This window comes from Bubalus bubalis, chromosome 4, assembly GCF_019923935.1.
Source record: "Bubalus bubalis isolate 160015118507 breed Murrah chromosome 4, NDDB_SH_1, whole genome shotgun sequence".
In the NCBI taxonomy this organism is placed as follows: Eukaryota; Metazoa; Chordata; class Mammalia; order Artiodactyla; family Bovidae; genus Bubalus; species Bubalus bubalis.
The window spans coordinates 124,013,719-124,038,479 of record NC_059160.1 but is presented as its reverse complement, the minus strand read 5'-3'; the positions used below and the strand labels follow the sequence as shown (position 1 = coordinate 124,038,479).

General features: G+C 46.0%; 1 protein-coding gene across 6 annotated transcripts in view; it reads right to left on the bottom strand.

The window, feature by feature from the left end:
• Positions 1 to 24,761, bottom strand: part of DISC1 (DISC1 scaffold protein) — a 412,213-nt gene that overhangs the window by 305,299 nt on the left and 82,153 nt on the right. For all 6 annotated transcript variants that reach the window (XM_025284501.2, XM_044942012.1, XM_044942013.1 and 3 more), the window contains exon 3: positions 16,221 to 16,290. In XM_025284501.2, the coding sequence (XP_025140286.2) occupies positions 16,221 to 16,290 (70 nt within the window). The remainder of the gene's footprint in view (positions 1 to 16,220; positions 16,291 to 24,761) is intronic.

Here is a 24,761-nt window from a genome sequence, read left to right as displayed (position 1 = left end):
GAGGGGGTTACATGGGGGAAAGGAGTGGCAAGAAATGAAATCAGTGGGCCAGAGAGTGGTCAGGGCGAGAAGGTGTTGCTATAGACCAAGTTTAACATTTATCCTGAGGATGTTAATCGTGGACAGAGGTGAAAGAGAAAGTGGTCCCCCAGGCACTGGAGAAGGGCAGCTGGTGGTAGTGAGAGCCAAATTGGAGGAGAGTGGGAATGGAAGCGGGGACCCTGGAGAGACTAGTGCACGAGTCCAGGAAAAACCTGAAAGATCTAAGGACAGAAGAAAGAGATATTCAGGAGACGAAATCCAAGAGACATAGTGGCTCAATGTCTAGGGAAAGGTGAGAATCTAGCACGACTCCCAGTTTTTCTAGCCTGACTTGCTATTCAGTGCAGGAGGAAATGCAGTCAGAGAAGCTGGGTTGAGACCTAACAGAGCCCAGAACTTGATCCTGCCAGGGCGGACGTCAGGAAAAGTGCGGTCTTTGGGTCTTAGGCTGGACATTCTACACAATCATATGGGAGTGGGAAGATGTCACAAATTCCAGGCCAGTTTCTTATTATTTCAGAGATATTTGACTGCCCAAAAACAAACATACAATGAAAACAATTCTCAGGCTAGGACGAGTGGACAAATGAAACTGGGAGGTGGCAGAATTATCTGATGAATGTGCTGAGAGAACACAACAGAAAGTTGTTCAGTTTCTGGGCTTGGAGACTAGATGGCTGAGGTCGTCTCTCTCTTCGCTGATTAACTTTACAACCCGCTCAGTTCTTGTTCCAAATGCATGCCTTGCCGCCTCGATTCACTTGGTCTGCCTTTCCTCCTTGACAAACAGGACCAAAAGGCCAATGCAGGACCCACACTCGTGATTCAGTCAGGCAGAGGCAGCAGTGAGAGCTGCTTAAAAACCTTGTCAAGACTCCAGATTGTTTTGACCAGCAACCACCACCAAAGCAGAGGTGAACAACTCTTTCTATAACTTTCCACTCACAACCCAGGAGATGTCTTTTCCTTCTCCAGAGCATCTGCCTCCATCCAACTGAAGATCTGGGTAAATCTTCAAGCATATATATATATATTGTGTCCAAATCTTACAGAAAACTTATGTAAATTTCCCTAGATAACTTTTCTTAAGTGGGTCATAATTAGTCTTCCAAAGACAAGGCCTCCAGAGCAGCTGATGCATTCACATCATGCTTCCGGTCCTCATGGGTTTGGGAGCTGGAGCCATGGGCAGAGAGAGGAGCAGACGATGTCCACAGAGCTTGTGAAAACCGAAGGGAACAGCCAGTCATTCTCCCCTGGTGTGTCTCTGTCATCTACAATAAAGCAGCAGCATGCTTACTGTCGATTTTTTTATTAGAGGGGATGCAAGATTTAATTAAGTGTCTGGACAGTTTATTAAAAAAGAAAAAAAGAGTATCTGTCCAGTGACGATCACCCCATGCAGGAAGCCCCATGAAGGAGCAGGGGCACTGTGCCATTGCCGTTATGCAGAAGAAATGGACGCCATGTCTGTAAGTGAGCATACTAAATGGATTAGATCATCATCTTGGACCTGCATCTTCACTGTCTCTGCCCACAAGGGTACAGGTCACAAGACAGAGACTCACATAAAAAATGACCAGAACAGAGGACCAATCTTTCGTCAATCTCTTCTTTGTCCTTGTCTTTAGCCCTCCATTTATGTCTCATTTTCTTCCTTTTTCATATTTTTTCCAACTACCCTCGAAACCAGGGAAACCAATTCTTTCAAGCCCAAGCAGTCTTTCAACTTCATTTTCTCAATGTCATCCAATGTCATGCAACAGAGAATGAGGCAGAGAACAAGAAACTCAAGGTCATGAAATTTAGACCGCAGAGAAGAAAAGTAGCTTGCCAGGAAAATGTGAAGAGCAGTCAGACTCTAAATGCCTCATTATAATCTGCATGTTTTAGTATATATTGCTTTACCTCATTTCTGAAATTTTGCAGCTTGAAAGAAATCAGGTTATGTGCAAATAAGCTGCTTATTGCCAAATACAAAATAAGAAGCCAAACCATTCTATCTTATTTTCTGCCTGCTACTGATGCTAACTTCTGGCAAAGAGATGATTCAGAAGCAGCCCCACTCTGGACTGCATTTTCTAACCTGTGGTACCCAGGGATGTGGGATGAGGGTGAGGAGTGGGCAGAGAAAGGAGAACAAGCGATCTGCACCACGCACCTCACACATACCATTATCACAGTTAACCTTCCAGCTACACGCAGCACAGGGATTATTATCCCCAGTTTATCCAGGAGCAAACTGGTGCTCAAGGACAGATGACAGGACGAAAGGGCACTGTCACACGGACCCTAGGTCGCCTCACCCAATCCTGGGAGTGTGCACTCTGCATGCTGAGCTGGTTACTAAACACTTCACAGCTCCTTGTAGGTAAATTACACCTCAACTGAAAATATACAGAATTAAAACTAAATATGTAAATAAACACGGGCAAATTTTTTACAGCTCCCGGAGGTGTTTTTAACTACAGACTCCCCCAGGTTGAATACAGTAAATTATTTCTAATTGTCACTCCATGTAGAAATAGAAGAGTTGATTCTGCCAATTGATTTCAGCCATCCTTCAATTCAGTGACAGGAGATGTGGGCCAATCAGCCCCACACTATATATATATATGTAGATAATAACCTGCTGATGGACTGACTTTATGAGATAAACTCACAAAGCCGCCCGAGATGCTACCACACTCAGAGACAAATCAAAGATTACCTTGCTTCCTTTGGAGGACTAGGACAAGAGTCTCTGGGAAATCTCTAATAAGAGGCACTTTTCAATCCAATCTGTGAGACCAGGTTTGGGGAGGGCCTGTGTGTAATCCACCACACTCCCCACCATCTGGCGGTGCTCAGACACCTGAATGAACGGACTCTGGCGAGTGTTTTCATCCTAATCTTCTTGAATGTTGTTAACATCCGTCATTTTGAAATTCACATGTTGCTCTCGTTCTTTTTTTAATTTTTATTTTATATTGGAGTACAGTTGATTTACAATGTTGTGTTAGTTTCTGCTAGACAGCAAAGTGACTCACTTATACATATACATGTATCCATTCTTTTTTAGATTCTTTTCCGACATAGGTTATTACAGAGTGTTGAGTAGAGCTCCCTGTGCTGTACAGTAAGTCCTGGTTGATTATTTATCAGTCATTCTTCCCACAATAGACAATCTCACCTCATCACAGACACAAGTAAACACACTCTTCTACCTGCCGTACCTTTAGCTGCAGTGATTGGTCCCCCAGAAGTCGTCACCTGATGCAAGCTCTCTGTGAAAGCTTTCATAATGGAGCCAAGAAGGGAGGTTCCTTTTTTTTCACACCTTCCCCAGTACTTATTATTCATAGACGTTTTGCTGATGGCCATTCTGACCAGTGTGAAGTGATACCTCATTGTAAATGAACTTATTTACAAAACAGATAGACTTGCAGACATTAAAAAAAAAACAATCTTACAGTTACCAAAGGGGAAATGTGGGGTGAGGGATGAATTAGGAGTTTGGGATTAATAGATGCACACTACTATATATAAAATAAACAAGAATGATCTAGTGCTCAGCATAGGGAACTGTACTTAATGTCTTACAATAACCTAAAATGGAAAATAACCTGAAAAAGAATATATATATAAACATATATAACTGAATCACTTTGCTGTATGCAGCAAAGTAACACAGCATTGAAAATCAACCATACTTCAATTTAAATATTTTTATTTTAAGATGATAGAACTCCCTTCAGCTTCCTTTCTCCCTCTCTTCCAACGCCCCTTCTCTCCCCCCTACATTAAACATCACACTGTGAGTAATTCAAGCAGCCCCCTGAGCTGCAGACCCTGCTGAGACCCAGTTTACAGCCAGCGCCACTGCCCAGTGTCAAATCGAGCATGACCACATGTCCCAGCTAATGCCAAATGGAGCGAAGAAGGGCTCTCTCTACTGAGATTTCCCCAAGTTATAGAATTTTTTAGCATAATGATTGTTGTTATTTTGGTAAGCCACTAAACTTGGAGTTGTTTGTTACACAGCAGCAGGTAACCAGGAACAGATTTTGGTGCCACATTGGTACTGCCATAACAAAGAATCAAACACGCGGTCACAGATCTGGGGCTGCAGAGCTGCATGGAAGTTGGAAGAGCCCTGAAGAGAAGTCTGATTGATCTTGAAGAGGCTATTGGTAAGTAAAGAAGTAAAGAAATAAAAATGTTACTGGAAGCTGGAAGGCTGTTTGACAACATTCTTATTTGAAAACTTTCAACTTCTAGATTTTGAAGTCAAACTTCCCAGGGACTACCTGAATTGCTTCTCTATCCCCATAGTATAATGTAAGAAAAGAGAATAAGCCAAAGAAATAACTGTCACTATAAAGGAACCAGGATGAATAGGGCTTGAAATTCAAATTATTTCTTATTCCTAGCTTCTCCAGATAACAAATGATGCTAAGATTAAGAAACAGCTTCCAGGCAAAGAATCAAATTCAGAGTGCTGTCAGGAAAATATGGTCAAAAGATGAGGCCAAGGCTATATTCTGTAAAGCCCTTTTCTTAAAAATCTTTCCCAGGGAGATTTAAGGGTCATCACCAACTCTTTCAAACAGTCGAACAGCCCCTTCAGACTCTGAAAAGTGTTAACCCCTGCCCCTCCAAGCCTTACAGGAAGCCTGAGAAAAGAGGCTTCTCTTGAAGAGACTTGTGGATATAGCTTTTGTCTGATGGAGCAGATTATAAATGGATTCTTATAAAACCCAAAACATTTTAAAAAGAATTATGCCAAGCTGAAAAATTAAAGAGAAAGTACAAAATAAAAAAAAGGCATTTGGACCCCCAAACGTGTGTGAGTGGGAAGCAGGCTACACCCTCAGACTACTTCTTATGGAAAAGGAAGCATGATTCACAGTGTAGAACCAAGAGTCCAGAGGTCAGAGATGTAGAAAATAATTTCTAGGCAGTAGGGCTAAATCTTAATCAAGAAACAGACAACAGGTGGATTTCAGAACTGCTCAGCACCAGTGCCTGCTGCAGGCCTCCCACTTACCCCTTTTGAACAAGTATCTTTAGCAGTTACCCTACCCATCCCACCATCATAGGTTGGGTTTGTAGGGGTTGATTCCCTCATAGCTCAGTTGGTAAAGAATCTGCCTGCAACACAGGAGACTCAGGTTCGATTCATGGCTTGGGAAGACCCCCTGGAGAAGGAAATGGCAACTCACTCCAGGATTCTTGCCGGGAAAATCCCATGGGCAGAGAAGGCTGGTAGGCAAGCAACAGTCCATGGGGTCGCAAGAGTCAGACATGACTGAGCGACTAAAACCAACCAACAGCCTATCTCATTAGCGCACAGGTGTTCAGATCATCCAGAGAAACTGTAACCCAGAAGCTGTGTTTAAGAAATCACCCCTGAGGAGCCTCCTCGGCACCTGCATCTGAGTTAGACGTGAAAATGGGGACATAAGTCTGAGCCTGATGCCTTAACATATGAGAGCTTTAAGGGGTCTTGAGAGGGAATGAGTATGTTTTGCACATGGAGAGAATGTGAAAGCATCTGAGAAGAGAGGGCAGTCTGTTGCGGTTTAACAAGATGCCCATAAATTCTTTAGACCTTCCTCCCATCAACAGATGGAGTCTAATGACTCTGTGCTTGAGTAGGGGGTCACACTTGGTGATCTACTTTTAAGGAATAGAATGCAGCAGTAGTAGCAGTAGTACCACTACCTGATTTCCAAGGTTAATCCTTAATAATTGATTGTTTTTGCCTATATCTCTCCCTCAGGATACCATCACCATATGAAGAAGCCAAGCAGTCACATGGAAAGACTACAGATAAGTGCTCCAGCCATGGCCCCAGTCAGGCGCCAGCAGACAGCACCAACCACCAGACACGTGAGTGAGCATGGTCCCCACCTCCAGCCTTCAAACTGCCCAGTGAATGCCTAGAGCAGACATGAGCTCCACCCATTTTGCCCTGACCAGTTGTAGGTTCATGAGCAATGTTAAACAGTTTTACTGAGTGTTATCTACATATCGTACAATTCACCTATTTAAAGTGTACAATTCAACCAGTTTTGGTGCATTACATTACTTTTTTAAATTGTAGAAGGTATGGCAACCCACTCCAGTATTATTGCCTGGAGAATTCCATGGACAGATAGAGCCTGGCAGGCTATAGTCCATAGGATCACAGAGTTGGACAGAGCTGAAGCCACTTAGCATGCACATAACAAAATGTGCCATTTTAACTACTGTTAAGTGTACAAATTCCAGGGAGTAAGATGTGCCTCCCTTTTATAGGAGGGCTTCCCAGGTGGCTCAGTGGTAAAGAACCTGCCTGCCAATGCAGGAGACACAGGAGATGCGGGTTTGATCCCTGGGTTGGGAAGATCCCCTGGAGGAGGAACTGGCAACCTGTTCCAGTATTCTTGCCTGGAAAATTCCATGGACAGAGGAGCCCGGCAGGGTTGCAAAAGGTCCATGGGGTTGCTAAAGAGTTGGACATGGCCGAGCATGCACGCACGCGTTATTTTAGAGCCGTCCATGTTTCAGCCTACCGCAATAGCAACCAGGTGAAATGAGTGGTTTGAGAGAACGAGTCAACCCACAGACAGAAAAGTGAGGGTCCTGACCCCCTTGATCCCCTGACCCCAGACACCCATCAGTAAGTCCTCTTTTCTTCTAGCACTAGTTTAAGTTGGTTCTCTTCCTCTTGAAAGTAGATGGTCCTCATGCAAAAAAAAAAAAATCAATTCTAATGTTAACTGAAATTTTACCTACTTGTATAATTATTGCTTACCTCAAATAAGCTCAGGGAAAACATTCCTTGAGGGGAGGTCACCTCTCACACCTGTGTTGGTTTACCACAGCCTGGTAAACCTGACAAATATTCCTTAAATAGCTGTTCATATGAAAGAGTGAGGTACGGTCTGATGTACTAGCTTAAGAGCCAGGCTCTGCCCCTAACTGTGGCATTTCAGACAAAACAAGATGCCAGTGACAGCCAGGTTCGTTTGTGGACAGGGAAAGGAGTAGTCAACCCATTTACTCAAAGTCACAAAAGTCTGCCTTTTTTTTTAACTTTTCTATCAAATGTCTACATATGACCACAGAATGGTCAAACAAGTATCCACGTTTGTGCAAATGCCTGGATGTGTTTAGTACTCTGCTCTGCTCTGAGTCCATTAGGCCTCTCATTATGGGTTTAATTGTGCTCCCCAAATCCTATCCTCCAAGACTTCAGAATGTGGCTGCATTTAGAGACAGTGTCTTTAAAGAGTTCTTACATAAAATGAAGTCCTTAGGGTGCACCTTAATCCAACAAGACTGGCATCCTTAGAAGAGAAAGATTAGGACACAGACACACACAGACAGATGGCCATGTGAGGACCCAGGCAGAAGACAACGTCTACACACCAAGAAGCACTCTCAGAAACAACCAACCCTGCTGACACCTTGATCTTGGACTTCCAGCCTCCAGCTATGAGAAATCAATGTCTCTTGTTTAAGCCACCCATTCTTGTAGTGCTTTGCTATAGCAGCCTGAGTGATTAGCACATTCCTCCTGTTAAAGGAAAGTCAACCATTTGTGCTTAAAACAGAGATAGGTTGGACCTGAAATGATTGTAGTGGGAAGATTCAGTCCTGTTTCGGCTTTTGCCCCTGGTCACAGACACATCCCCTCTAGGTGTGTTTGCTACATCACAGTCTGCAGACAGAGGGGAAATGCCCCTTGAAAACAATGAAAATTTCTATTTCACTTGAAAAGGTAAAGTTGTTGACATTTCTAAAGTCTGGAATGCCTATCCAGGGGAATGAGTCTCAGGCAGATACACAAAGAGATCAAGACATGCTTACTGTTACTGTTACTACACAACCACCTACTAATACCAGTTTAAAAAGTGCTGCACTATTTGCAATTGCCAGGACATGGAAGCAATCTAGATATCCATCAGCAGCTTAATGGATAAGTAAGCTGTGGTACATATACACAAAGGGATATTACTTGGCTATAACAAGGGACACATTTCAGTCAGTTCTAAAGAGGTGGATGAAACTGGAGCCTATAATACAGAGTGAAGTAAGTCAGAAAGAGAAACACAATACTGTATATTACACATATAGAGAATTTAGAAAGATGGTAATGATGATCCTACATGCAGGGCAGCAAAAGAGACACAGATGTGAAGAATAGACTTTTGGACTGACTATGTGGGAGAAGGCAAGGGTGGGATGTTTTGAGAGAACAGCATTGAAACATGTATATTATCGCATGTAAAACATATGACCAGTGCAAGTTTGATGGATGAAGCCAGGCACTCACAGTCAGTGCTCTGGGACAACCTAGAGGGATGGGGTGGGGAGGGAGGTGGGAGGGGCTTCAGGATGCCGGGACGCATGTGCACCCTGGCTGATTCAGGTCAAGGCATGGCAAAAACTATCACAATATTGTAAAGTAATTATCCTTCAATTACAATAAATAAATTATTTTTTTTAAAGACCTGCTGACCCAAAATATAAAATAAAAAGTGCTGCAGTTCAGCGGGTAGGAAAGTGTGACCAAGTTCCTACTAATCAGGGAGAAGAGCTGGGGGAAAAAAAGATTTTTTTGTTTGTCCTGGTGTTTTATACTCAGAAGCATATAAAAACTTGGAGCTGTCAGGTTCCATCATGAGTAATGGCTGTGGCCACACCTCATGTGGTCCTTGAAGGGCAGACCAATTTCCTCACAATCAGGGAAGCAAAGCAGAAGCCACCTGGGAAGCCATGACGTGGCCACGAAGAGGGACATTCACTCCCCTGAGCTTCTACCCCCAGAGTGACGGTGGGGGCAGGGGGTTAATATTCCACGCTTAACACCAAGACACCCAGCTGGAACACGGGGGAGAAAAGGCATCATGCTGAAATATATGTTTTAATCTGCTACAAATGAAAGGGATGCATATCCCATGCAAACAAACCCTCCAGGCCTGTGCACAAAGCTCCAATCCCAAGTAGGTGTTACACAGCTGAGTGTGCCCTAGGTACACTGAAAAATGCCAGCACACAAACCTGCGAACACAAACAGTGATGCTGAAAGCCGCCATCAGCTGAGATCTCTGCCCTTAGTTCACAGAATCAGAAACTCTCCTATAAACAGGAACAGAACCTGAGACAATGTAATCAAGAGAAGTAAATGGCATTTTACACATATTCTTTTTCTGCAGCATTTGTCTATATGTATCACGTATCTCCCACTTTTTCAGTTTTTACCTAAAATAGGAGGCAGACACACGAGCTTCCACTCTTGTGAGAATGATGCTGAAGATTAACACTGAATCAATGCTCATTTCCTAACAGCCTAATGTTTCTAGATAAGATCATGGACCACTTTCCTGATGCATCCCCAGCATGAAGCCCTCATTTGCTCCTCCCCCAGTGGTCATATAAATGAGTTGCCAGAACCCACAACCTTCCTAGCTGGGTTTTGTCCCCCACAACTGCTACAAAGCTGTTTTCCACATTGGGATGCAAGATGCTCTGGATCCTGCCAGGTCGGAGCACATGTCCTCTCTGAGCAGCACCCAGGGCCTCGCCCAAGAAAGGGGGGGGTGACAGTGCCTCCTGGGAACTGGCCAGGATCCCAGCTGATGGTGACTTGGCTGGTTCGTGCACTGGCATTTTTCATGAGTGCAAAGGATGCAGTCTCCTGATGGCTCAGCCATAAAGAATCCACCTGCCAATACATGAGACGCAAGAGATGTGGGTTCAATCCCTTGGTCAGGAAGATCCCTTGAAGCAGGAAATGGCATCCTGCTCCAGTGTTCGTGCCTAAAAAGTTCCATGGACAGAGGAGCTTGGCCAGCATGGGGTCGCAAAGAATTGGACACAACTGAGCAACTGAGCTCAAAGCACACAAGGATGCAGTCAGTCGAGTAACACCTACTTGAGATTTGAGCTTAGGTTTTTGAGCTTTTTAATGGAAGCCTCACTATCCCAGGACCAGGGGAGACACTCAAGGGCCACAGGGGAGCAAGCCCTCTGCATAACGGGTCAGAAGGATGCTGTTTCCAGACTGGGATGCAGGGAGAGGAGGCAAGGGTGTGGGCAGGGGGCTGCAGACAGAAGCTGCACCCACATTCACATTGGGGTTCAGGGTGCATGCTAAGTTGCTTCAGTTATGTGACTCTGTGTGACCCTGTGGACTGTAGCCCACCAATCTCTGTCCATGGGATTCTCCAGGCAAGAATACTGGAGTGGACTGCCATGCCCTCCACCAGGGGATCTTCCTGAACCAGGGAAAACCCACATCTCTTGAGAAGCCCTGGGGTTCAGTGTAGCTCTTTCCAAGTCAGAACATGAAACAGTACAGGCTTCCAAGAATCACATTTTTGTTCTGGGGTAGCCAGAATTGGGCCCACCTCCCGTTGACTCTTCTGTCCTATGGATATAAAAATGAGCAGATTCTACTCAGTCTTGTTTTTTGCTTTCTAGACTCAAATGAAATGCAGTGAAAAGGAACCCGTGGGTTTTCACCATGCTCAGTCACATTTGTAGTTCCAAGACAAGAATGCATTAGATTCCAGAAGCCATGGGTGGATGTTTAGAGTGGGCCCCTGGGGAAAAATGGGTGTCTGCTTGGATGATTTGCACACTGTCACCAAGGAGCCACTGTGGATGGAGAAAGCTTGCTAAGGAAAGAATTCAGGAAAAAGGAAGATGATGGCAGTTTAGACAAGAGCTGGCCATTTTCATGGTTTCATGTTTGGCCTCTGCTTGGATCATCTTTCTCTGAATGCCTCACATTTTATTGTGCTAGAATTTTGTCACAATGACTACTGGTTGAGACACAAGGAGAGAGAAAGGAATTCAGTGCTGGCCACTCTCCACGCCAAGAAAGTCTAAGCAAGCAGGAAAGCCAGCTTGCTCCATGGCACAGCAATGTGGGTCACTGAAGAGCTGAAACCACCGCCTCAGGGCCTCCTCGCGCCTGTGTGACGTCATCACCAGTGGACACGCGTGGCCAGGGGATGTTAGAGGCCACAAATCCACACAGGAACCACTAGGACAGTAACCATGTCGAACACCGTGGTCCACACTCTCCTTTTCTCCCTCCCAGCACGTCGCAGACCCGGGCCTCTCACCCCCAGTCGCTGAAAGGCAGGGTCTCCCCCGTGGGACTCCCAGGTCTCAGCCTCGCCCCTCAGCTGACGTGGGACAAGTGGTCAAGTGAGGAAACCAAGGAGCACGTGGAGTCTCTAGGAGAGAGACCCCCTAGAAAATACCAAAGAGCAACACCTTTTTCACCTCAGTCCTCCCAGCTTTCTGCAAGAATATGAGGATATAGTAACCTTCCTTCCCTAGCGAGGGAGAGATGTCATTAGAGATCTGAGAAGGTTCCTCACCCGGCATCCGCAGGTAAATGTCAGCACGTTAATGAGATAACAAAACACAGAGCTTTCTATTCTGTGCTCATGGCTCATTTCTCTGGAACACAAAGTTGTTTTTACAAGTGAAACTAGAAAGAAAGAGAGAAAAGCAAAAAACCAAAACAAAACCAAGGGGGATAAGGTCACCCTCTACGTGCTCCTGGCAAGCCTTGTGGACATCAGCAGACCCATTCCCCAGAGACAGAGCACAGCTGCAGAGCAGCTCCTCTCAGAACAAGGACGAAGTCCACACGGACTAAGCACTGAGTGTCAAGGACATCTCAGCAACTCTGAAAATGTTTATTAGTAACTCAGGATAAATGGCACCCCACTCCAGTGCTCTTGCCTGGCAAATCCCATGGGCGGAGGGGCCTGGTGGGTTGCAGTCCATGGGGTCACTAGGAGTCGGACACAACTGAGCAACTTCACTTTCACTTTTCACTTTCATGCGTTGGAGAAGGAAATGGCAACCCACTCCAGTGTTCTTGCCTGGAGAATCCCAGGGACGGGGGAGCCTGGTGGGCTGCCGTCTCTGGGGTCCCACAGAGTCAGACACGACTGAAGCGACTTAGCAGACTTAGCAGCAACTCAGGATAAATGATCAAAGATGAGAAAGGAAGCTTTATTCAACTCTTATGTCAACACATTTCATGACCACAAACTCTCCATCTCAATTTCCCTAGTTACTCGGCCATTAGTTTCAGTTCAGTTCAATTCAGTTCAGTTCAGTCGTTCAGTCATGTCTGACTTTTTCGGACCCCATGGACTGCAGCACGCCAGGTCTCCCTGTCCATCACCAACTCCCAGAGTTTACTCAAACTCATGCCCATTGAGTCAGTGATGTCATTCAACCATCTCATCCTCTGTCATCCCCTTCTCCTCCTGCCTTCAATCTTTCCCAGCATCAGGGTCTTTTCAAATGAGTCAGTTCTTCACATCAGGTGACCAAAGTATTGGAGTTTCAACTTCAGCATCAGTCCTTCCAATGAATATTCAGGACTGATTTCCTTTAGGATAGATTGGTTGGATCTCCTTGCAGTCCAAGGGACTATCAAGAGTCTTCTCCAACACCACAGTTCAAAAGCATCAATTCTTCAGTGCTCAGCTTTCTTTACAGTCCACAACCATACATGACTACTGGAAAAACCATAACCTTAACTAGATGGACCTTTGTTGGCAAAGTAATGTTTCTGCTTTTGAATATGTTGTCTAGGTTGGTCATAACTTTTCTTCCAAGGAGCAAGCACCTTTTAATTTCATGGCTGCAGTCACCATCTGCAGTGACTTTGGAGCCCAAGAAAATAAAGTCTATCACTGTTTCCACTGTTTCCCCATATATTTGCCATGAAGTGATGGGACCAGATGCCATGATCTTAGTTTTCTGAATGGCAAGTAGTTTATGACAATTTATTCATCACCTGCTATGTGCCAGTTCATGCTCTGGGCCCTGCAGAGATCCATTTCAGATGCTACGTGCTATGTGCTAAGGGCTTCCCAGGTGGCGCTAGTGGTAAAGAAAAGTGAAAGTAAAAGTCACTCAGTCATGTCCGACTCCTTGCGACTCCATGGACTATACAGTCCATGGAATTCTCCAGGCCAGAATACTGGAGTGGGTAGCCTTTCCCTTCTCCAGGGGATCTTCCCAACCCAGAGACCAAACCCAGGTCTCCCGCATTGCAGGCGGATTCTTTACCAGCTGAGCCACCAGAGAAGAGCCCACCTGCCAATGCAGAAGACCATGAGAAAGGGGTTCGATCCCTGGGTCAGGACGATCCCCTTGAGGAGGGCATGACAACCCACTCCAGTATTCTTGCCTGGAGAATCCCATGGACAGAGGAGCCTGGCAGGCTGCAGCCCATAGGGTGACAGAGTCAGACACAACTGAAGCTACTTAGCACATACACATACACACACACACACACACACACACACACACACACACACGGTCTTCCCTGGTGGCTCAGTTGGTAAAGGGTCTGCCTGCAATGGGGGAGACCCAGGTTCAATCCCTGGGTTGGGAAGATCCTCTGGAGAAGAAAATGGCAACCCACTCCAGTATTCTTGCCTGGAGAATCCCATGGACAGAGGGGCCTGGTGGGTTACTGTCCATGGGGTCACAAAGAGTCAGACATGACTGAATTACTTCACAGCCACACACACATGCACACACACACAACAAACACACACAAGCTAAGTGGCTTCAGTCATGTCCAACTCTTTGCAACCCCATGGACTGTAGCCTGCCAATATCATCTGTCCATGGGATTCTCCAGGCAAGAATACCAGAGTGGGTGCCATATCCTCCTCCAGGGCATCTTCCTGACCCAGGGATCGAACCCCTATCTCCTGCATTGTAGGCAGATTCTCTACCACTGAGCAACCAAGGAAGCCGTTAGATAATAGAGCCGTTTCAAATCTTTCAAGGCAATCAGACTCTGGGGAGGTGGCTCATAAGCCATGGTGGCTCTTCCAGTTCTTTGCCCTTCCAGTATATCCTACTCACCCCTCAGAGCCCAGTCATCTTCACCAGGAGGGACATGGCCCATGGACTGAGCCTCACCGGCTAGACTCAGCTGCCACCACTGTACCACAGGCCTGATTTTCCACAGAAGAAAGTTCTACACCATGTTTTCCCAGGCATCAGCATGCACCTCCATCTCCTGGAAGGCTTGAGGAAGCACAGAATGCTGGCCTACCCCCAAACATCTCCTTCGGTGGACAGCGACATACAAATAAGGAAAATAAACAGGCAGAAACACTGAATAAAGTCACCTTTATTCTTTCAGCCTCCCTGTGAGGTGTGTCCTATTCAACTTTTCCCCTGAGGTATTTCAGAGACATTTGGAGAAAGGACTAAAGAAGTGAGGCCTTCATTTAATGAAGCCATTGAGAGCACCGCATCCAGAAAAGTTGAGGTTTTTCTTGATCAGAAAAAGAGGGTGTGGTTTTTCACCTGTGTCTGAAGCTTTGTGTGTTACAGAGAGAGCTGTGTTGTCAAAGGAACCTAGGCACAGCCCTTGGAAGAGAAAATAAAACCCGTGCCATAGTGGGAGCCTCAAAACCTAGGTGTCTCCCACTGACAAAAGCCCCCAGGGACACCTAGGTCTGGGAATAGGTCATCTGCTCCTCTTTCACCTACATCATCCTCCACCAGGCATCATTCTGAAATCAAAATGTCCTATCAAAGCGGAACGGCAGAGTTTAAAGAGCTCCATCCCCAAATTCCTCTCCTTCCTCCCAAAGCCAATGGTGAACAAGGACACCAGAGAGCATCAGCTCTGCTCCATGTGTTTCCTAGAATAGGATTTGCACCCTCCTTTTGGGAGTCACTTGCCCCATTCCTGTAGCATCACTTCCTAATGGTCAGTGATGTACACTCTGGGAAACCAGAATATGGCCCCATGAGGTTGAAGACCAAGTCTCAAGGCTAACCAGCTTCCAGGGGAGCCTTAAATCTAAAATATCTCCAGGCCAATCCTTGCTGTGCTAAGCTTGGTTATCACCAGCATAGTTCTCAAGTTCATCAGTGCCTGGTGGGACAAGAAGTCCTCTAAGGCCCTCTCTTATCCCCCAGACCCAGCAGAAATGAGTGTCAGATCTTGCAATTGGTACCCACGTCCTTAAGATCCTTCTCAATCCAGCCATACCTGCAACCTTTCTTTGACATAGTCAACCCAGTGTCCACTTGGCAGCCATGATACCCTCGTCCACTTTGGCCTGACTCCTATTTCCGTGCCTCACTCTGGTTTGGGGTTTTTTGGCTTCTGACCAACTCTTCCATCTTCATGTCATGACTTCTTACCAGCTTGACTATTTCAAGCCATCTACATGGGAATTCTGGAGAAGGCAATGGCACCCCACTCCAGTACTCTTGCCTGGAAAACCCCATGGATGGAGGAGCCTGGTAGGCTGCAGTCCATGGGGTCGCTAAGTCAGACACGACTGAGCAACTTCACTTTCACTTTTCACTTTCATGCATTGGAGAAGGAAATAGCGACTTAGCAGTAGCAGCAGCACATGGGAATTCAATACATCTGAGCCCACTCACAGAGACTGGCATCATCCCTTAAGCTCATCCCAACTCCTACACCTGGTCCCCAAGCATGTGAAGTCAGAAAGCTCCACAAGGGCTCATACTCACAGGCATCCCAAGGCCAGAAACTGTATTCTCTTACTCTCCTATTCCTGCCACAGTGCTGGCCACATGGTAGGTGTTCACCAATATTTCTTGATGAGTGAATAAAGTATAGCTACATCACAAATTGGAGCTTCCCTGAGCTCAGTGATAAAGAATCCACTGGCCAATGCAGGAGATGTGGGTTCAGTCCCCGGATCAGGAAGATCCTCTGGAGAGGGAATGGCAACCCACTCCAGTATTCTTGCCTGGAGAATCCCATGGACAAAGGAGCCTGGTGGGCTATAGTCCATGGGATTGCGAAGAGTCAGACACAACTTAGCAACTAAACAACAACATCACACCTTAGATAGGTAGATGATGACTTAATATAACTCTTATTGTGCAACTACTCAGAGTGCTTCTGGAAAATCAATAAAATTATACTTATGACCCAAAGGATTATTCCTCCCAAACTGCTTTGAAATTCAGAAAACAATAGTGCTATAAAATAGTCAACTGTTACTGAGTGCAGGTGATCAGGGAACAGATTACACAATTCATTTGCAGTGTGGAGGATACAGGTGAATAAGGAGGGAAAGCCAGTGTGGAGGATACAGGTGAATAGGGAGGGAAAGCTAAATTGCACATTATGGGAAGAAGGCAAAACTCACCCTTATCATAATCATCTTCTTCAATCGCTTTATCTTGAAGTTTCTGAAGCTTTAATCTTAAGGATTTTACCTATGTTGGTTTGAAAGGGGAAAAAATGAAAACTGAATTACAATCTTGTTCACACAAACTAATTTTGTTACAGTTAAGAACACTTAGAAACTATTTTGAAGCTGAACCACACTATTCTCCTTTAAAAAAAGAACCACAAATATACATTTTTCCAATGCCATATGCATTCATTTCTCCAAAAAAAGTTACATAAAGAAAAAGCGTAATTTGAGCATAAAACCAAAAAAAGAGTTGGAATGTCATTTTTAAACAAAAACATCACACTGTACCCTTATCTGTGTGAAAAATGCATAATAAAAAGGAATACAAATTTCCTGACCTGACCAAATGTTTTCTGTTCAAAAGCATCATGTTAAATTTATGAAAACACACACACCAACATTAGAGGAGAAACCAGGAAAAGAAAACAATGAACTTCAACTCAGCAGGCTGTCCTGAGAATGAAAGACTTCATCAAAGAAGTCCTAAGGATCTTTCCATTGTAGAAATGGGCACTGTCTTATTTAATCCACATGTAAACTCAAGGATGGTCTTCCCCAGTGGCGCACCAGTAAAGAATCTGCCTGACATGCAGGAGCTGCAGGAGATGTGGGTTCGATCCCTGGGTCAAGAAGATCCCCTGAAGAAGGAAATGGCAACCCACTCCAGTATTCGTGCTTAGAGAATCCCATGGACAGAGGAGACTGAAGGGCTACAGCCCATGGGGTCACAAAGAGTCAGACATGACTTAGCAATTGAGCATGAGAATGAGACTCAATGATCCCATCGCTTGTCTGAGAATTACCAACACATTCATTTCTCATTATTTCTCTTCTCAACAGGAAGCTCTGGGATTTTCTGAAGGGACATTCTTGGCCCATCGATAAATGGATTTAATCTTGCTCCCTGGAAACCAGCTTCCTGCCATCCTTTGCCAGCTTATACCTACCTCTCCTTCCACACCTCTTTCAGGCATCACCCCCTCCAGTCCACGTTAGATGTCCTGCCTCTCTATTGACAGCCTCACTTGTGCTTGTACTTACTCATGATCTGAACCATTTTGCAAATATTCGCTCTTAAGTGTCAGGCCCTGTTTGAGGGGTTGCAGATACAGCACAAAATTCTTAGCCCTCTAGCCTTATCAGTTTTGTGTAAGAAGACAAAAATAAACATAATAAGTAAGTTTTACAAGGCCTTAGAAAAGGATTAGTGCTAGGACAGAGGAAAAAAGCAGAACCATGTAAGGGGGGCCAGGAAGGCTGGTAGACAGTTGGGTTGCAATTTTAAGTAATATCTCATTGAGAAGATGATATTTGAGCAGAGATATATGAGTGGTAGGGCTTCCCTGGTGGCTCAGTGGTAAAGAACCCGCCTGCCAATGCAGGAGACATGGGTTTGATCTCTGGGTCAAGAAAATCCCCTGGAGAAGGAAATGGCAACCCACTCCAGTACTCTTGCCTGGAGAATCCTGACCCTGAAGCTCTCTGGGAGACACATGTTCCAGCAGAAAGCAGAACTGCCACAGACGCTGCAGGCAGCAACTCCCCAGGCACCGTAGAATTAACAGGAGCCAGCCATGCCTAAAGAGCCTTGGTTAAAGGGGGAAACTGTAGCACTGGAGGTCAGAAAGGTCATGAGGAACATGGGATGAAGACACTTAAGAGTTCTGATTTCCAGGACTTCTCTGGCAGTCCAGTGGTTAAGACTTAGCCTTCCACTGTCAAGGGCACAGGTTTGATTCCTGGTCAGATAACTAAGATCTCACATGCCACATGGGTGTGGTCAAAATAAGTTCTGATTTCACTCTGGAGGGCTTGGGAAGCTACTGGGGGACTCTGAGTAACAGAATTCATGATTCAATATATGTCTAACATTTCCTCTTGACAGCTGTGGGTAAGGGCAGAAGTCAGGTGGCCAGGGAGGAGGGCATGGAAATAACCCAGGAAGGAGAGGAGATGGTGGTAGCCTGGATTCTAGCAGGAGCAGTGAAGATGGGGAGAAGTAATGTGATTGTGGACATACTCAGAAGACAGTTGGTGGAAGACAGAACCACCAGATTTCACCAATAGATCCCGTGTTGGGATGACAAGGGCTTCCCTGGTGGCTCAGAGGTTAAAGCGTCTGCCTGGAATGCGGGAGACCCAGGTTCAATCCCTGGGTCCGGAAGATCCCCTGGAGAAGGAAATGGCACCCCACTCCAGTACTCTTGCTTGGAGAATCCCATGGAGGGAGGAGCCTGGTAGGCTACAGTCCATGGGGTCTCAAAGAGTCAGACACAACTGAGCGACTTCATTTTCACTTCACTTTCTTTGGGATGACAAAGCCAGGAGGATGCCAAGTTTTTGGTGTGAGCCACAGGAGGATGGAGCTGCCAAGTTTTCTTAGTACCGATCACACCAAGCAACAACTATTGTTGTGTCATTTGTTGTGGTGTGGTGCCATGTGGTATGGTGTGGTGTGGGTGGTGTTGTGTCATGTGGTGTGGAGTGGGTGGTGTGGTGTTGTGTCGTGTGGTGTAGTGTGGTGTCATGTGGTGTGGTGTTGTGTCGTGTGGTATGGTGTGGTGTGCTGTGCTGTGGTGTGGTGTGAGTGGTGTGGTGTGGTGTGAGTGGTGTGGTGTGAGTGGTGTGTCGTGTGGTGTGGTGTGATGTGGTGTGGTGTGGGTGGTGTGGTGTGAGAGGTGTGGTGTGGTGTTTGTGGTATGGGTGGTGTTGTGTGGTGTGGGTGGTGTCATGTGGTGTGGTGTAGTGTGGTGGGGTGTGGTGGGGTGTGGTGGGGTTGGGTGTGGTGTTGTGTGGTGTGCTGTAGTGTGGTGGGGTGTGGTGGGGTTGGGTGTGGTGTTGTGTGGTGTGCTGTAGTGTGGTGGGGTGTGGTGGGGTGTGGTGTGGTGTGGCGTGGTGTGGTGTGGTGTTGTGGGGTATTGTGTGGTGTGGTGTCATGTTGTGTGGTGTGGTGTGGTGTGGGTTGTGTTGTGTGGTGTGGGTGGTGTCATGTGGTGTGGTGTGGTGTGGTGTCATGTGGTGTGGTGTGGTGTCGTGTGGTGTGGTGTCATGTGGTGTTGTGTGGTGTGGTGTGTGGTGTGGTGTGGTGGGGTGTTGTGTGGTATGGTGTCACGTGGTGTGCTGTGGTGTTGTGGGGTATTGTGTGGTGTGGTGTCATGTGGTGTGGTGTGGGTGGTGTTGTGTGGTGTGGGTGGTGTCATGTGGTGTGGTGTGGTGTGGTATCATGCAATGTGGTATTATGTGGTGTAGTGTCATGTGGTGTGGTGTGGTGTGGTGTGGAGTCATGTTGGGGTGTGGTGTGTGTGATGTGGTATTGTGTCATGTGATATGGTATGGTATGGTGTGGGTGGTGTTCTGTGGTGTGGTGTTGTGTGGTGTGGTGTGGTGTGGTGTCATGTGGTGTGGTGTGCTGTGGTATGGTGTGGTGTGGTGTGGTATTATGTGATGTAGTATTGTATGGTGTAGTGTCATGTGGTGTGGTGTGGTGGGGTGTGGTGGGATATGAATGGTGTGGTGTGGTGTCATGTGGTGTGGTGTGTGGTGTTGTGGGGTGTGGTATGGTGTGGTGGGGTGTGGTATGGTGTAGTGGGGTGTGGTGTGGTATGGTGTCATGTGGTGTGGTGTGGTGTGGTGTGGTGCTGTGGGGTGTTGTGTGGTGTGGTGTTGTGGGGTGTGGTGGGGTGTGGTGGGGTATTGTGTGGTGTGGTGTCATGTGGTGTGGGTGGTGTCATGTGGTGTGGTGTGGTGGGGTATTTGTGGTATGGGTGGTGTTGTGTGGTGTGGGTGGTGTCATGTGGTGTGGTATTGTGTGGTATAGTGTTGTGCATCGTGTGGTGTGGTGTGGTGTGGTGTGTTGTGGAGTCATGTTGGGGTGTGGTGTGGTGTGTGTGATGTGGTGTTGTGTCATGTGATGTGGTGTGGTGTGGTGTGGTGTCTGAGCACTCCATCCAACCTAGAGCACCTAGAGTGCAAGAGCCTCTTTGTATCCATGTAGAAAACGACAGCACTCACCCTGATTTGGTTCTTCGCTGCTCTGGGCTCATGGAGGCATTACACTGCCCTCCCGTCCTTGTTCTGCTTCACGGGGTGTGCGTGGAAGAGACAGAGGTGGCTTGTACTCTGAATGGCTTTTGCGGATCCCTCAGCCTTCTCCTCCTCGTCTCAGGGACTGTGACCTGAGTGATCACCACACCACACCACACCACTCCCTACCACTCAACACCACACCAGTCCCTGCTCTCAGGGATGGAGCAGGGCCCCCAGCCACCCCTGTGGAACATGACTCGTAGGCTAGAAACACAGCTGTGTTATGTGAAGCCTCTCATATTGCGCTGCTGTCTGTTACTAACCTACTCCAACCAACACAGCCTCCAAGCCAGTAATGAGGTGCACTCTTAGCAGTAGGCAGGTGATTTCCAAGTTAATGACAGAATGAATGAATGATCAATCACATTTATTCCTTGAGCTGGTCCACATGACAAGTGCATATTTTACCAGGAACTTAATCTTAAATGGGCTTCCTTTGTGGCTCAGATGGTAAAGTGTCTGCCTATAATGTGGGAGACCCAGGTTCGATCCCTGGTTTAGGAAGACCCCCTGGAGAAGGAAATGGCAACCCACTCCAGTACTCTTGCCTGGAAAATCCCTTGGACAGAGAATCCTGGTAGGCTATAGTTCCTGGGGTCACAAAGAGTCAGACACGACTGAGCGACTTCACTTACTTACTTACTTGGTCTTAAATAGTAGGGATGGAAGACAGGCTGAATGCCCAGCTCAATTGCCATGTGAAGTTATAGCATCACCACAACCACATGAGTTGATGCAAAAGAACCACAGGAAAGAAGGTCAAAGAAAAATTTGCAGCCAGAGCCCACCTCACTCTACCCCCTCATCCAACTATCCCTGTAGGACCCTGAGTTGCTGCCCTGAAATATGTCTGAATGTCCATCTTGGCTGGAAGCACAGCCACTAATGGGTATGTCTTATCCAGCCACACCACCCATGTGAGGCAGGCCTTTTGTCTCCTTTTCCTCCAGCTCCACAACCTCAGGTGGGACCCAGCACTCAGGGTCCTCCCACTTACTTCCCTCCTCTGCACCCCAGCTAGCATTTCCTTTCACCACAATTTTCTCAGTTCAGTTCAGTTGAGTTGCTCAGTCATGTTTGACTCTGCAACCCCATGGACTGCAGCATGCCAGGCTTCCCTGTCCATCACCAACACCCAGAGTGTACTCAAACTCATGTCCAGTGAGTCAGAGATGCCATCCAACCATCTTATCCTCTGTCGTCCCCTTCTTCCCCTGCCTTCAATCTTTCCCAGCATCAGGGTCTTTTCAAATGAGTCAGTTCTTTGCATCAGGTGGCCAAAGTATTGGAGCTTCAGCTTCAGCATCAGTCCTTCCAATGAGTATTCAGGACTGATTTCCTTTAGGATTGACTGGTTAGATCTCCATGCAGTCCAAGGGACTCTTAAGAGTCTTCTCCAACACCCCAGTCCAAAACCATCAATTCTTCGGTGCTCAGCTTTCGTTATGGTCCAACTCTCATATCCATACATGACTACTGGAAAAACTATAGCTTTGACGAGACAGGCCTTTGTCAGTAAAGTAATGTCTCTGCTTTTAATATGCTGTCAAGGTTTGTCATAGCTTTTCTTCCAAGGAATAAGCATTTTTTCCCAACCCCTGGTAATGTCCCTGGGTGGCTATTTCTAAACAGTATAAAATACACAGTCGAGTCTCATATGTGGTCGTTAAGTTCCATAGGATCACTGGGGAAGCTCAGTTAGCAAATACTGAACCACTGTTTCCAGGGGGAAAATAGGCTTAGGTCACAATATTTTTGTCAACTGATCAATATATAACCTTGTTTTATGTGTGTTTCAGTTTAAAGATGCTGTCTGTGTGTGCTAAGTAGCTTCAGTTGTATCTGGCTCTTTGTGACCCTATGGACCATAGCCAGCCAGGCTCCTCTGTCCATGGGATTCTCCAGGCAAGAATACTAGAGTGGGTTGCCATGCCCTCTTCCAGGGGATCTTTCTGACCCAGGGATCAAACCCAAATCTCTTATGTCTCCTGCATTGGCAGGCAGGTTCTTTACCACAAGCTCCACCTGGGAAGCCCTTAAAGATGCTGTATTTAATATTTATCTCTGCTTCATTAACATTCAGCTCACAACTCACACCTGAAAGAGGCTCATCTAACACACGTACTTTCTCCACTTAGGCACATGGCAGCCTTCTTGTGCTTACAAGTACCAGACAGCACTGCCAGTCCTGTGCTTGGGAACCAGCTTAAACAGTGACCTCACCAACAAAAATCAAATCAAACGTGGGAAAAGCATGGCATTAATAAAAAATTTTTTAATGGAATCACTTTGCTGTACATCTGAAACTAACACAACATTGTAAATCAACTATACTTCAGTAAAAACAAACAAATTTTTTTTTAAAAACTGTGTATCAAATAAAAAAAAAAGGCCACCTAAAGTGTGCTAGTTTACAGTCTGAGTTGAAACAAGACCTCAGCTAGAACATGTTGGGTGGCCCAAATTTTTAGTCATTCTATGCATGTCCACAAGGGTGTCCCTGATGGCTCAGTAGGTAAAGAAACTGCTTGCTATGCAGGAGACAAAGGACACTCGAGTTTGATTCCTGGATCAAGAAAATCCCCTGGAGAAGGAAATGGAAGCCCACTCCAGTATTCTTGTCTGGAAAATCCCACAGACAGAGAAGCCTGACGGGCTACAGTCCAAAGGGTCCCTAAAAGTCAGACAAGACTGAGTGACTGCATGCATGTCCACAAAAGACCAGGGAAGCACTGTGAGCCCTGACCTTGGACTTCAGTAAGTTTTAACATGTAAGTGAATTCCCAAATACAGAATTTGCAGATGTGAAGAATGGACTGTATTTAACAGGAGCTAAAATTCAAATTCCTGAGATTTTCATTTTCCTTAAGGAGAGAGAAGAGGGTTAAGGAATTGGAATATAATATTTTTAAAAGTGCCAGAACACTAGAATCCCAATCTTTGAAGGGATCTTTTTGAAGATCCTTAGCTCAACCCTTCCCCAGTTCTTCAGCCCAAATGAGCAATCTGAGGTTTCTGCACAAACATGGTGGAAAAAGCAAGGCCTCCCTCATCAAGCACAACTCCACTGTCAGGAGCCTCTTCCTCCATCAGAAGCAAAATCTGCATTCCCGTAAGACCTTCGCCCTGGACAGAGTTCCTTGTGTCACTCCACGACCCTAAATAAAGGTCATCCCTCTTCCACACTCAGACATGCAAATCACTGGAAAGAGCGTCATGTTACTCACTATGCAGCTGCTGGAGAAACAAAGGAACTTACACTACACGTCAGCTGTGTCCAGATCCTACCATTTGAGACAAGACGTGAGTTTAATTTGAACTGTAGAGTGAGAAATGGAGTATTTCCTGCCATATCAGTAAACATGGATGTCACAGTCATCCCTGATTGCAGCCTTCCAATGTGAGCCAGTGAGCCCTGAGGGAACTCAGGAAGGAATCTAGCAGCCATCAGACTGCAGCCACTCCCTACGGTGAGCCCCAAGGAAGCTCAGGATGTGAAAAACACAGAATATTGGCCCCAGATAGCTGAGGTGAGTATCAAAGGAATGATTTTAGTGAGCCCAGACTCTTGCATCTTCCCATACACAGAAAAGTGCTAAACTACTTAACCTGGGATATCTGGTTTTTGTTAATTAACAATAATCTTTTGATGTTCAGACTACCTTCCCTTTGTTGCAAAACTTCTATATAACCTTCTATATAACCCTCTTGCCTCCTTGGAGCATCTCTCAGGGTCCCTTGAGGTGCTATCTCCTGGGCTTAAGTCCTAAAAATTCCCACCAAATAAAACATAACTCTCAACTTTTAGGTTGTGAATTTTTTTTTAAAGGTTGTGAATATTTTTTAAGTCAACAAGGAAGAAGAGTGAATTCCCCTTTTGACTCAAATTCTCTTCGCCTGAGCCATTTCTCTAATGAGCAATACTCTATAACAATGAGCAATATTCTGTGTTCCTGCTGGGCATCAGAACCAATCTGAAGCACTGCACATAGACCAGCACTTTTCATCCTCATGACAGTCTATGAGGTGGGGACTGCAGTTACCTCCAACTACTACAAGAGCATCTTGAGGCACAGAACAATGAAGGACATGACTTCACGTCACACAGCAAGGAAATGAAAGCACCAGGCTACCAGTCAGGCTGTCCCACCAGTGTGCCAGGAGTACAAGCCCCCGGGTGACCCGCCAGAAACCAAGACCCCATAAAACAACTCTCCAGTGGCTTATAGCTAATTATAAGAAGAGATATATCTAGGGTGTGTTTCATTTCTTTTTAAAACTAAAGATCATGGAATCTAAAAAGTGAACCAAGGTGGTTTTCTGCAACCACAGCCCCTAGAATTCCAGCTCCCAGGCACCCCAATGTCCTGGTAGTTCAGAGACTGGCATGGTGAGTCTATGGCC